Here is a 15,762-nt window from a genome sequence, read left to right on the forward strand (position 1 = left end):
TGAGAGTTGATGAAGTATTCGGTTTTGATATGGATGCAATTTTTCTAATTATTAGGTCCCATAATTTATAGGGTGAGACAGAGTAACTGTCACCGATTGCTCACGTAAAAAGAATACATGTTTGAGTATTTTGTTGTTGATACTATCATGTTGATAGTAGGGTTTGAAATTTTGTTCGTTTCCGATTTCAAGCAGCTATGTACGTGAAACGGAAGGATGTTACAAAACTGTTTATACAAATTATCGGTCGCGTGAAACAAGTATTTTTCGCAACATTATAAAGGTACAAAGAAAACAATCCTGGAAAAAAAAACTGCCCTTAATCAGTGCTTAGGAGGATGCTCAACGACAAACAATTTTATTTTTTTGACACGTGTTGATTTTTTTTAAACATTGGAAAAATATAACAAAAATCCAAAAACACCAGATTTTTCCTTAAGTTCCAGAAAAAAAAATACAGTTTCAAATATTTATTCAATTACATTATGAAAAAAAGGACTCTAAGTAAAACCGAATGGTCGATTTTTGTGGTTTTTGACTTCAAATTTGTGCCATAATGACATAGAAAAAACGTTTTTAATCGAATATTTTCTTAAGAACAATAGAAAAAAATGATGTTCATAGAGCGCGTCATGCTAAAGAGTATAAACAGAGAGAACCCCGCTCAAATTCCTATTCCTATACAAAATACAAGCTCCTGCTGCGGTTAACAAATAAGATTTTTTATATAAGACCACGTAGTCCTACGTCACCATTGTGTACAACCCCATAGGGCTGTCCCTTGTAGTTTTTTTTTCAGTTCCTAAGAAAATTTAAGTGTATACACATTTATGGCAAAATTTTAGACTAAGAGGAAGTTTAAAAAAACTTGTCAATTTGTCGAAAATATTGGAAAATCATATAAAAAATAGATTTTTGGTTTAGTTTAGTTTATACTCTTTAGCATGACGCGCTTGACATAGATGGCCCAACTCAACCAACTCACGAAGAGCTACTGATTCCGATCAATAGCGGTGTGGCTTCTTCCTCCTTCTATGGATGCGAATGTGGGTTGCAGCTTGCTGTATGCAGGCCGCCTTTCGTTGTATACTGGATAACACCACCACTCACCACGCGGTGATTGAATAAAAACGATTTAGTGAGACCGGATGGAATTCAACTTTAAAATCTGTGTTAAGAAAATCGCTTTTCGCAGGCAATCGGTGATAATTTTAACTATCATAGCAACGGTTGCACAATCGTGCAATTTTCGATAGTGACATTTTGAAAAAAAATGATAAAGTCTTAAATTTAGCAGATGCGTAGGAATATTTCTGATCGATTGGTGATAAAATTACTGAAATTGGTCCTGGGGCAGCTGAATTATTAACGTTCAAAATCTATCATAATTTTGTTACATGTTCCACTTTCGGGTTTCACCTAGTTTCTACGATTTTTTCTGAAGATCTTTGAAATTCCCAGAATTTCCATTAAGTTTCCTGAATTTATACGATGTTCCCTGAACTTCTTAGAAGTCCTTGAAGTTTTACGAACTTCCCAGAAGTTAAAGAAAAATCCCTGGGCTCATGGCCAATTTGTAGAGCCTGAAGACGTCTCATTAGGCTATCGGTTAAATATCGATACAATATAATTTCCCAAAATTGCTTTTTAAAGTCCAGAACATAAGAAAAGTAGTCAACATAAATGACTTTAAAATAAAATCGTTGGTTGTGGTCAAATTTTATTAATCGTTGTTTAATAGTAACATCGAACATGACAAGCTTGACAAAATACCGATGAGTCATAAAAAAACCAAAAACTCTGGAGGGAGCCTGGCCCTCTTGGCACCTCCATTAGCTACACACTTTGAAAAAAAAAACATGTAAATTTAGGTGCTCTGAGACTGACATATACGAGCGTCAACTCTGACATAAAATTGAGTCATAATAGACGCAAAATTCAGCTCAATCAAACGTACTTTTCGTCAAGTAACAAACTTTTCAGTCTCGGAGCACTTAATTTTACATGACATGTTTGTTTACGTCTCATCCTTTTTGTCAAAGATGGATTCCGTCACGTGTAAAATTAGGTATTTCTCAATGTGTACGCCAATGCAATTGTACCGTACTTAAGTCGTTATCTTAAGGGAGGCATCTAGTCGTAGGTTTGGAAGTTGCAGCTATTGTTACCTCTACCCCTGTATGTGCTTTTGTCATCGTCGACTTGACGATCTCGAAGAGACACGGTTAGGGGAGGTGCTGCTACTGTACCTATCGACCAATGACAGTATGATTGATGGTAAGCTGTTTTCAAGTTTCCATGTAATTTGAGGTGTTGCATGATGGGTATTGGTTTCCAGGGTAGTCCTACCGATTTTTGGGATGCCTACCGATTCACAGATGAAAGGTTCAAAACTACCGATTTTTCACTTTTCCTACCGAGAATCACATATTTTAAGGTTGTGTTCCATTTGTTCAATTTTCACTTAAACTTTACACTTCGAAAATAAATTATAGTGTTCAAAAATCCCTTTGTTGTTGATCGTACGATTTTTGAGAAGGTGATTGTCGAGATTGATTCCTGATCGGCCAGAAATAAGTCTGCTGGAATAACAGGTTTATTTGAAGTTTTTACATCTGTCAAATTCAAGTGAAAATTCCCCATTGGAACACAGCCTTAGTAATCTTGAAAAATGTTCAAAACCTATGTTTTGTCTTCCATGTAGTAAGCCCCCTTGCTTAATGCGATTGTTCGTATTTGACAGCCAACTGCCCTCCTTGGCAGTTGGCTGTCAAATACGAACAATCGCATAACTGGTTCCAAACGTCAATAAGCCATAAAAAACCTACAGGGTTTGTTTACGTTTGGAACCAATTTCATACAAGAATGATCAGTAGGCTGATTTGACACCACGTCTTCCAGATATTCAGTCAGCTTGATCGAACGCGATGTGTTTTGCAACTCAATATCATTCGATTGAGGACGAACCAATACAATCATTCAATAAATTCTGTGAAAACGAATTCTCACATGACCATAATTTGAAAAGAATCTTTTTCATTCGAAGCTCATCGTCACTGTCTATTGAGTCACTCATTATCATTCGATATACGACAGTGGAGTATGGAAGAAACCCAGCAAAATGGTCCCGAGCAGACAAGTCGATCCGATGTCGGATCAACGTAAGTCAAATTTAAGGTCGATGTCGACCCAATTCCGTGTTGTTGTCGGGTCCATTTTAGGTTTATGTCGGGTCAACATCGGGTTAACATCGGGTTGGAGTTTGGTAGAAGTCAGGTTGGCTTAGCTTTCGCCGGAATGTCGACCAGTGCTCCGTTTATGTGTAGGTTACACTCAATTGAATGATATCAAAACACTTAGAAATAACTACTTTTACACGAGACGTAATCCATATTGGACGTAAATCGTGGAACGTAAACAAACATTTCATGTAAAATTGAGTGTTCTCAAACCGGAACATAAGCAAGTCAACGAAGAGAACGGTTGATTGAATTGATTTTCTCGTTTCTTCCAACTGATTCTTTTGTCAAAAGGGCCGCTTACATGTGTCGGTGTCGGTCTCAGGGCACCGAAATTTACATGCCTTTTTCGTAGTGTGAAGTGTTTCTCAAATGAGAATGATCCAAGCCTTCGTCAAATGACTAAGTAACTGATATCACCCATTTTCTGATTTTCTTATTTTCATCAAAAATGTTCAATTTATTTAGAGCATTTACAACACTGACTGTAACTGAAACGTGCGTGCCAGCTATGATGACTTTTCTTGGCGAATGTGGCTGCTAAGTATGGAAAAGATCGAAACATTTGAAATTGACTAAGGTGATTTTTTTGATACCGGGAAAAATGGGCCGAAGGGTCTCAGAATTATTTTAAACTTTCCCCTCCCCCTCGGCCTGTTTGAGTGATGTCCGAAATAAAATGATTTGCGATAATATTAACACTCCGAATGCGATGCCTCGGAAAAACGTGTAACGGCAAGTTTGCAACAGCATAACTTAGCCATTTCTTGATGGATTTAAAAAATTATGTTACTTCTAGAATTCCTAGGGACTGTTTTGATTATTGTGATAGTAAAAAGATTAAAAATAGGGTAGTCTACTTTATTCAACAGCGAAAAGAGTCGTTACATGTTTTATTAAAGGAGTGTTTATGGGTTTTGCAAGTGGTCTAAGATCCATAAATTAGATTAATGGGCACAAATGTTCATAATTAGCCAGAATACAGTCATGGTTCCTATATCTGGATCCTGGTGGCAACGGAACGGTCCTCCGGAAGATTCGAAACATCTGTAAAAGTGGTCAATCCATGAAACTGATCCTAGAACTCCGGGATTTTTTCGAAAACACGTGGCACTGTGATATGAGAAAGAATTTGGGGACGTGACATAAACATGGTCCGGGACGTAAACATAGACCTTTAGGGGCCTCATAGCCTAGTCAGTAAAGGCACGATATTACCAAGCCGGAGGCGGCGGGTTCGATTCCCGGTCCGGTCGAGTAAATCTGTCGGGTTGGAAATTTTCTCGACTTCCCTGGGCATAGAATATCATTGTGCTTGCCACACAATATATAAATTCATGCATTGGTATTGGCATCGAAAGCTCTCAATTAATAACTGTGGAAGTGCATTTAGAACACTAAGCTGAGAGCACGCAATAAGCTAATATGCGCTAAGCAATTATCCGGGTCCATGTTTATGTTACGACCCCCCAATTTATTTCTTATATCACAGTTCCACGTGTTTTCGAAAAAAACGTCTATCTAATGGATCAGTTTTATGGATTGACCATTTTACGGATGTTCCAGATCTGCCAGACGACGATCAAATGGCTATGCAGGTACATGTTTATGCCGTGACCCCAAATTCTTGTATCACAGTTCCTAATGTTTTTTGAAAAAAAAAAAACAACTGAGGAGCTCTAGGATCAGTTTCATTTGTTGACCTCTTTTCCGGATGTTCTGGGTCGATGTTTATGTCATGACCTCAAATTCTTTATTATATCCCAGTTTCAAATGCTTTCGAAAAAAAACTTAGAACTCTAAAATCAGTTTCGGGGATTGACCACCTTACGGATGTTCCGAAACTTTCATGTTTGTCACGGTCCCAAATTCATTCTATCATCACAGCTCCTAGTATCTTTTAAAACCGCGGAGCTCTTGGATTAGTTTCATGAATTTACCACTTTTACGGATGTTGCGAATCTTTTGGAGGACGGTCTTATGGCCATACAGGTCCATGTTTATGTCGTGACCCCAATTTTTTTCTTATATCACAGTTCCTAATGCTTTAAAAAAACCGCTGAGTTCTAGGATCAATTTCATGGATTGACCATTTTTAAGGATGTTCCAGATCTTCCGGAGGACGGTCCCATGACCTTCTAGGTACATGTTTATGTTATGACTCCTAATTAATTAATAAATGACGTTTCCAAGTGTATCGAAAAAAAAAGCCGTGGAGCTCTAGGATCAGTTTCTTAGAATGAACACTTTTAATTGATATGTAGGTCACGCTACCTGTTTCTGTTGTTGCATCGTATAATCCAGATGATTATTTTTCAATAATGATACATGATAAAAAACATCCAGAAAATTACCGAAGATATTACAAAAATAGTGAAAATGTGATCTTGGTTTAGTGCTTGAAGATTTAATTTATATTTAATGACGATGCAGCCTCGTAGAAATGGAGGATACGATCCAGCTTACAGCTGATCGTCAAATGATTATAGAAAACTAAACTCGTTGAAATTCCTCTCACTTCAGTAGTGACTTGGTCACGAAGCAGAGCTTAAACATTTATTGAATTCACGCAGTTTCAAATTTTGGAGACGATTCAATAAAGCTTATTGTCAGTTTTAACTGTGAGCTTTTACAGTACGCATCTGTAGCTCTAAACGTATCGGAAACCATACAAAAAGTTTTTTTTTAAACAGAAGAGGATTTCTCGACTTTGCAGTTTTTAAGCGACTAAAACGGTGTATCTTCTCTACTCCTCGAGAAAATCTTGTTCCAAATTGTCTACCAGTCGAAAGCAATGCCAAAGTCACTCATAACAAATGATAATTTATTTGGCCATTCCCTCTCCAGTGTCTCTTCCAGGTGGTTCACCATACTCGTTCCGTTCTGTTCTATTGTCAGCAGCTTGCTCCGTCTCTTCAATAATAGAATCCGCTTCCAATACGTCGTTCTCGTCGACACATATGTTGTGGAGTATGCAACAAGCCACAATGACCTTGACCGAATTAAAGATTCGAAGCTCCAAATCTTTATTAAAGATGCTCCTCTATCTCGTTTTCAACTGCCCGAAAGCACACTCCACAACAGTCCTGGCCTTGCTGTGAAAACTGTTGAATTTCTTCTCCATCGGTGTTAGACGTCGACGCTCAGTTGCCAATGTCACTATAAAATATGCCTCCGACATATTCAAAATAAACACAAGTTTGTTCAAGCCTATAACCGAGCAATCTTCGCAAATCATAAGTGTAGCCTCAGAATAAATCCCGAATATCAATTTTGAGGGTGATTATTTTAAATAAACTTCTCAATTATTTGACTTGTCATTTGGACCAACGGAAAGCATACATTATATTGATAATTTATCTACATCAGCGCTGCTGGCTCTCCTACATAGAGAAAGACGAACCACAATATCACTCATGAAGCTTCTTTTCACCACCCACAGATCTCGTGCCACCACATCGGAAGACTCCGGTGCTCCCCGCAGCAACTACGATGAAGCTTTCGACACCGACGTTAACTTTACCGACCTGGACGATGATTCGAGCTTGTACGGTTCGCAGTACTCGTTCTGTAACTGCAGCTACTGCGAGGAGGAAGCCGATCGTAACCACTTCGACAACGTCAGGGGGAATCGGTTTTCCTTTTGCGATAGGTAAGTCGACTAAGCTTTCCGAAGCACCTCGATCGCTGTTTGGCGAATGGACGGGAGCTTTTTTCCGGTAGCGAGTTTTTATCGGTAAAAAGTTGTATCGTTCGTTGAATAAGTCGACGGTGTTGCGAACTTGATCGTCGGAAAATATATTTTAAAAGCTTCAAATTTATAGAGGCATTTGAGAGCAATGTCCATGACGAGGTGAAACAGAAATTTAGGCGTTGATTGAAAAATCAAGCTTCTGCAGAATAATGGAATTATGGAGCCATCATCGATGAATTTTACAACTCTTATCATTGAATAATATTTTGTTACTACAAAATTAATTATTATGGGAAACTAAACAGACTAAATCTAGAAAAGTTTTTGCTCGGACATGTTGCCACAAAGTTTCGTCTAAACGAAAGGTAATGTTGGTGACATTTGCGTTCGATTGTTGAAAGTTTATATTTTTGAGAGCATAGTTGATGGTCCTTCGAATATCGAATAAGTAAATGTTGATTGTATCTCTTTGGAGGCAGCCAAAACTGGTGTTAAGTCCCAGTAAGGACGTAATAAAGGCAAAGAAGAACGTTGTTTAAACTTGTAGTTCGCTTAGATGCTGCATTTCCCCTAGTGTGTTTGCGCGTAGAAAAGCTCATTTCGACAGTGAGCATGCATAAGGGCCTATACGCGATGATCGATTCTCTTCGTCGATTTTCTCTTTTGTTAATAACTCGCTAGATTTAACGTTTCTCGGTGCGTTTGCTGTTGCTTTTGATAGCCAATACAACCTGTTACTACTCTGCATTGAACAAATTCTAGAAAATTGTTTCGCCTAGCTGTAGCAATGCAAAGAGAAAATCGATGAAGAGAATCGATCATCGCGTATTCGCCTTTATGCATGCTCTCTGTCGATTTGCTACCTGCTTCCGGTTTTGCGACAACGATTTTTAATGGATATTATGAACGATTTGCTACAACTTTGCAGTATCCTCAACTAGACAATAAATATCTGACTGTTGCAAACAATTCTGTAGGAAATCAAGAATGCAGTCAAGAACTAGAAGTATCGTTGAAATCCTGGTAGGGGTAACTACCCCATTTCCGGCCTATTAAGCACAGCTCGCACTTAGTCTTTCTTAATCTAGCACAGTTTAGCACCAAACGGAATGTTATTATTACTGATGGCTTCCAAATTTATTTACCTTTCCGTACGTACCGTAAGATTTGATAAAGAGATACCAATCGTTGAGATATTGTCAAAAGTCTAACACTGCTTCTTGAGGCCAAACTCGGCCTACGGATTCTAAACTCGGCCTAACGCATTGCAACGCCATTGAAACGCCAATGAATTCACTTCGGATGAAGATAAAAATTGATTCGGTCGGAGCGCTTCTTTTGTTTTTGGGAATAATGGGTGCAAACCTTCATATCACGCGTTCTCATTGACTTCGTTCGGTAGCTTATTAACTAAAGTATCGTACCAAACGCATAATTGACTTGTTAACTCTGAAATCATGGATTTATTTGAAGTTGTCTGCTCGATAGGCCCAAAATGGGCGATTAGGCCGAAGTAGTTCTCTACCCTAAGTTCAAGCAAATCCTTACAGGTAGGTAATATATTATACTCTGGGTTTTCTGGCTTATATAATTTACTAATTCTTTATTCATTTTAGACCTGCGCAATGGATCAATCGCAATCAATTTGGACAAGCTGACCAATGTGTATCCGTTGAAGCTCATGTACGTGGTGAAGAATTTGTGTAGGATAATGGGGGTGGTAAAATGCCTATGGCGTTCAAATTGCGCTCTCGTTATGTTTCAGCTAATAGTCAATTTGGTGGCGAAAAATCGCAGCTATACGTTGAACTTTAAACGTGCCTTTCGAATGGAATCAAAAAGTTGTTTAACGTAGGTCATTTGAAGTTTATAAAATTGAAAAACAATGTGGACAGAAAACTACGCTAGAAAATTAATTTCTTGAATCGGCTGGCATCCCTGAACACTACCATAATTTCCGATTTGATGCATGCAAGTTGTTAAATTTATCCTTCATCTTTCGGCTTGAAGCTATTTTCAACATAACTATTTGCTATTCTATGAGGGGTTCAACGTACCACATTGTTGATATGATGGTGTTGATGCTCCCCTTATTCTGCGAGTTTCACCGGTGAGGTGACAATTCCATGAAATTTTACATAATTGCAACTTTACATATTTGTATTTGTATGACTATGTAGGTAGTGATGAAACGTCGCTAGAACTATTCCATAGCCACAGACAGTATATGAGCAAGCCAAATGCGCACTTTTTTTTGCATGTAATGAAATACTTCAAGTCTCCTCATTCATTCATGTATGAGCTAGGTAGAGAAGTGTGCGTTTTACTAGTAATGTCGCATTAATGGCACTTCAATTTTCATACTGCCGTACTCTAGCGGAACTATCTACTTACGCTCTTCAGACCTTTATTTAGCTAATATATTATCACACTAAAGCTTCATGTTCGATAGCATTTCCAACCAACTCTGAGAATACTTATTTTGATGGTTCATTCTGAAGTTATGCGATTAATTATCATTAATTTAAGCAACGTATTGTTTTGATTCGATCCTAATCTATACATATCCTGAATAAACAATACGGATACAATGAAAAAAAAGGGTAAGACAATTTTTGATGTTCGTTTTAAAAGATCAACAGTCCTTAACATTTGATTTTCAAAATAAATCGATAATATTAATTGAGACAAAAATGTAGAAGACACGTTTTCTCTAATGTTTCAATTTCAAAATCTAAATGCATCTTTCTTGCTGAATTCGCCGTCTGAAAAATAGCATTATGTTTCGATCAAAATTATTTTTATTCGTCTTGAAGGGTCACACATTGAAAACACATCACTGTTAGCTGTAGTTATATTTTTTCTGTAGTACTAATGCTCTTAATTTGTTGAAAGTTTGTATAAATGGTGCTAGATTGCCAGTGGAAATTCGCCACCACAGTACTGAAATAAATGGGTTTAGAGTTTTTGTTTCCATTGCGTTGAGGTCTTTTTCGAAGGGTACATACAAGACAATGACGTTCTTCACAACTACTTTCCAACTGCATTTCGTTATTACTTTAAATTGAGGATCTATTTAAACAGAAATATATTTATTTACAGGAAAATTAATATTTTCTAGTCGCGTTGTCACATAAAGAAGTATTTTACTTATAAATTTTACCGTTTAACCACACTCCGTATTTTCACTAATGATTCACTAGGTAGATTAGTATAATTAGTAAATAAAAGACGACCGACTGTTCTTGCATCATGGGTTGCCACAATTAAGTTGTGGTTTTGTTGCGAAAAAATCCGCATAACTGTAAAGCGAGGTAAAACTCTGTATATAAAATCTGTATCAGTTGATTACCTAAAACTTCATACGAGACTGTGTTTGTGAAGGAAATGTTGGTTTTCAAAATTTTATTGTTCCATATTTTACACTTTAGACCACATACATATTGCCAATTTATAGGATAATACGCATTGCAAATTAGATAATTATTTAATTATTTAAATGCTATAAATGTTGAATTTTTCTAACTTTTCGATGCAAGATGCTAATCTTCTGTAATTAGACAATAATTTACAAACCATTAATGTTTTATTACTGAAAAATGCCTGGAAAAATGTATACAAAGAGATTGACTTTTCGCCTAACGAACGACATTAGTTTCGCATCGTATTGATTCAGTAGAAATCGACAACTGCGCAATCGGATTATTTTTTTACAAAACACCATCGTACAAATTATGCTAAATTTGGACCTTTAAATCAAATGATGGCTACTTACAAGCACTGTGCAACTATTGACTTTACAATGACAAGAACCAAATTGAAACAACATTTCATTTGAAGTCATAATTTGAACATGAAAAAATAGAATATTATTAAGGCAAACACTGATTATTTTATCTTATGTCTTTTTTTATGCAATATTATTCAAAGAAAAAAAACAAAGAATGTAATTATTATTTTAACCAAACGGTCACCATCTTTTTGGCAACAATGAATACATAAAATTCACATAACATTCACATAACATTCACATTAGATTCACATTAGATTCACATTAAATTCACATCACATTCACATCACATTCACATCACATTCACATACCAATCACATACCAATCACATTACATTCACATTACAATCACATTACATTCACATTACATTCACATTACATTCACATTACATTCACATTACATTCACATTACATTCACATTACATTCACATTACATTCACATTACATTCACATTACATTCACATTACATTCACATTACATTCACATTACATTCACATTACATTCACATTACATTCACATTACATTCACATTACATTCACATTACATTCATATTACATTCACATTACATTCACTTTACATTCACTTTACATTCACATTACATTCACATTACATTCACATTACATTCACATTACATTCACATTACATTCACATTACATTCACATTACATTCACATTACATTCACATTACATTCACACTACATTCACATTACATTCACATTACATTCACATTACATTCACATTACATTCACATTACATTAACATTACATTCACATTACATTCACATTACATTCACATTACATTCACATTACATTCACATTACATTCACATTACATTCACATTACATTCACATTACATTCACATTACATTCACATTACATTCACATTACATTCACATTACATTCACATTACATTCACATTACATTCACATTACATTCACATTACATTCACATTACATTCACATTACATTCACATTACATTCACATTACATTCACATTACATTCACATTACATTCACATTACATTCACATTACATTCACATTACATTCACATTACATTCACATTACATTCACATTACATTCACATTACATTCACATTACATTCATATTACATTCACATTATATTTATAATTTTCTAAAAGTATAACTGGTGATGTAAATATCCATTTCTTATCACGGAAACTACCAACTTGCAAAAACTTCTAACATATATAGACGGTTGTGTGTGTGTGTCATCCTCTATCCCTCACCCAGCCGGGGGTGTTATACTAGTAGAACTGCGAAAAATTTGATCAAATCTCATGCACCGTTCTGGTTCCCTTTATGTTGTGAATACTAGTTTGAAGTACTAGGGTAATTTTGAGGCAAGACAGGGTGTCCTGAACAATTTAAGGGAACAAGTTACCAAATATATCATATTAACAATGTGATCCATTCATTTTTTTTCCAAATATTGCAATGGCAACCCGCAAAATATTGCTTCACGCACCATCTAGCGTTGAAAAAGGTCAGCAACAATCATTCAATTACAATCGAGGGGTGCAAATATAGCACTTATTACAAAAGTAAGAGTCACATTATTTTCATTAATTACATTGTGTATATTACTTTAAAATTTGTCTGACATGTCACTGTTGTCATCAAATAAAATAATATGCTGAATTACATCCATTTGAAATATTAAACAAATTTTCATTTGGTTTACCCCTCGTGACGATAAACAAATACATTGGTAGCCTTTTTGGCCACAGAGGTGCTTTCATCGCTAAACATTTGGTTCGCCAGCTAAGCGAATGAGTGGATCATATTGTTAATATAATATTAACATCACTCTGTGCACAAAACCAATGCATATCGCAAAAACTTAACAATAGATCAGCGCGGTCGAGTCACATCGGCAACAAAGGGAAGCGAGAACACATCAGGTACCTAAGCAACATCAGCAAAAAACGTTCCAAATCAAATTATCGCACCCGGGACACAAAACTATTCAAAACTGAAATTAAAAACTAGCACACGCGAAGCCTCAAATTTCTGTTCCACAGAAAAGCAAAGAATAAAATAAACATCGCAGTTAACGACATCTCCTCTGATGCTTGTAAACATGATGAATCAAGTTTTCTTTCTCGATTTTAAAACTTCCCAGAAAGCGAGAAAACCACCAATCACACACGTTTAACCGTCCGGGAGTCAGAGTGCCAGCTCTGCGAAAGCGAATGCACGCACAAAACAGAGAGCAAACTTAAAACACAACCGTTTCCGAAGGGGTTCGAATCTAGGGCCACATTGCGCATTTCGAAACGAAAAACTTTTTTATGTAAGCGTTCGTACAAAAAGTCTTTCTTTTAGAGATGCGCAATGTGGCCCCTGAACTCTTCTAACAGAGATATACGGTTACATATAATATTTGTAATATTTCATTGTTTCATAAGTTTACATGATTGATAATGTTATATTGTATGATATATGATACTCGTTATGTGCATCTTATTGCATAGAAATCAACACTACTTTTGTGAACATTATACTAGGTAACGTTGAACATTATACTAGGACATGAGAACAATAAAGAAATTGAAATTAAGCATTGTACATCAAAGTACCAACATAAAAAAAAATGTTGTGATATTATATTGTATAATGCAACATTTTGTTGCATTTATAATAGTTAATATTTATTTTCCCTGGGCAAAGCGAAAAACATTCTGATTGAATATTTTCAGTGCAAAATGCGCTATAATTTAATTTACACCCTAATCTAATTCCTGGCAAATGAAAACTTAATATACATGGGACATGGTTCTAATGTTGGCCTAGAGATCTAAGACTGGGCCCATCGCTAAAAATCTGTTATTCATCCCTTTTATCTAGATGAAAGCGTTATTGGGACGGTACTAATGGATAGTTTTGGTCACTATTGAAAATTTAGTCGATTGCTGAATCTATGTATGGGCTCAAATTAGTGGCATTTAGGCCGAAATTACATCCATTTCCCCTATAATAATTTTGATTTATGAAAAATCGTCCTACCCTATACAGATTCTTGGTCCAGAAATTTTCAAAAAATTCAATAAAATTTAGATTAATCTGTATCTGTGGAAACCCTGCTAGTGGCTGGGAATCAACTGATATATTTAACAGGTGATTAGAAATACAAAGCAACACAATAAGGAAGTGAGCCGGCGCCGGTGGTGTAGTGGTAAGCATGACTGCTTTCTAACACCCCAATGGGTCTGGGTTCAATCCCCAGCCGAGATCGGTGGGATTTTTCTGAGGCATAAAAATCTCTGGTCACGTCTTTCTTCGGAAGGGAAGTAAAGCCGTTGGTCCCGGTGCATGTGTGTTGTGAATGGATGCGATATCCTACGCAGGTGTGGAAGCTGCCTTCCTGCACATTCGGTTGCCGTCAATGGATGGCAATCGATGTCCGTCGGTGATTGGCACTAGATTGCGGAACAGAGACCGACGATAAATAAAGGAAAAAAAAAACAATAGGGAAGTGGTGCGTTGCCCAAATACATCGGCTCGCCAAAACCAACGGTTTTCCATTGCATAACTCTAATTGCTACAAGTAATTATTCAATTATAAAATCGATAGCATATGTCAGTGAAACGATTTCGGGCTTGCTAAACTCGTTCTTGAGGTATTCGTCGAATTGCCCTGATGTCATTTTAGTGAACACAATAGCTGCAAAATTTAAAAGAAATGATCTCGCCGTGTATGTAAGCGTGTTTTCCGACCAAGACTGCTGCAAATTATCAATATCAATACCTACAAAACCCTGAATTTTACTAGCCACCTGATGTCAGTATCAGTTCACACAGTTAGAATACCAATATCATTTGCCTCAATGTCAGTTCGTAAATGACATTGACATCATAAAGGGATCACTGTTATTCAAAGTTCTACCGCATTTTTCTTATATACTCCAGCTAATCGAATACTGATATGTGGAAAAATCATCAGTAATATTTAAACAATCCAACGGTTTTACAAAAAAATAGATTTATTGAGATAAAAGCAAGGTTTTAAACTTTTTCCTAGTGATATTTATAGCCGTACCGCCTGATACCATGCTTACTACGAATATCAGTGTCGGAAGTGAAATTCAGTGCTAGACCAATATCTTACGTCAAATGACATAGTAGAGAGCACGCAACACTGGCTACAGCCTACTTCAACTTGCGTAACTTCAACTATCATATATTTTAAGACTTAATGTCTGAAGAAATCATATCAAACAAATAGATAAATAAACCAATTAATTAATATATCCACCTTAAGCTGAATTATCTGAAAACTCAATTGGACTTAAGGTGATACTCTAAGGAAACCTTGGCGTGAAACTTTATAAGCACAAATGTCAGCTTCCACAAAACATAAGATAATTAAATTGCTACTATATCAATAACTGCTCGGCATCGTCGTGGCATCGACTCAACAAGCTTAGCAGTTGTTTCCGGGGTGATTTTGTCCCATTCAGTTGAGATTACCTGCCGCAATTTCTAGATGCTTGTTGGTTTTTGCTCCTGGACTTTAATTTTCAAAATTGACCAGAGATGCTCGATCGGATTAAGATCGGGAGACTGTGCAGGCCACTCCATAACCTTGGTACGCTTTTTCTTGAACCACTGCGAAACCAGCTTTGAGGTGTGCTTCGGATCTCCGTCTTGTTGGAACGTATATCTGCGCTCGAACTTTTGCTTTTGTGCAGACGCTGTCCAAAATGTCCAAATAAACCTCCTTGGTCTTGATTCCATCGATTAACTTAGGTTTTTCAACGCCGGATGTAGCCATAAATCCCCACACCATGACTCTACCTGTAGAAAAAACAAATCAAAGTCAATGTTGGTAAACTAACTCACCACCGCCATGCTTGAATGTAGGCCGCAAACACTCCTTTTTCAAACTTTCACCGGTTTGCCACCCGTTTTTTGTGATACCATCAGACCCAAATAGCACAGACAAACAGACGTAACTCTTTGAAAAAGTTTTTGTTGAAAACATAGTATCTCGAAACATAGGACCTCAGTAACGACATATCTC

The 15,762-nt window shown here is 36.5% G+C and overlaps 1 protein-coding gene and 1 long non-coding RNA gene across 2 annotated transcripts in view; one reads left to right on the forward strand and one right to left on the reverse strand.

Moving 5' to 3' along the window:
* Nucleotides 1–15,762, forward strand: part of mwh (multiple wing hairs) — a 357,850-nt gene that overhangs the window by 80,488 nt on the left and 261,600 nt on the right. Inside the window, exon 3 of the mRNA XM_065229917.1 lies at nt 6,682–6,891. Coding sequence (XP_065085989.1) covers nt 6,682–6,891 — 210 coding nt within the window. The remainder of the gene's footprint in view (nt 1–6,681; nt 6,892–15,762) is intronic.
* Nucleotides 15,253–15,633, reverse strand: LOC135708040 (uncharacterized). Its single transcript, XR_010518278.1, has 2 exons — nt 15,582–15,633; nt 15,253–15,536 (listed from the first exon to the last, which is right to left on the reverse strand). It is a non-coding gene; the product is annotated as an uncharacterized LOC135708040 (long non-coding RNA).

Source organism: Ochlerotatus camptorhynchus, unplaced genomic scaffold, assembly GCF_037179485.1.
Source record: "Ochlerotatus camptorhynchus isolate MF236.1 unplaced genomic scaffold, CSIRO-AGI_Acam_v1.1 ptg000324l, whole genome shotgun sequence".
Taxonomy (NCBI): Eukaryota; Metazoa; Arthropoda; class Insecta; order Diptera; family Culicidae; genus Ochlerotatus; species Ochlerotatus camptorhynchus.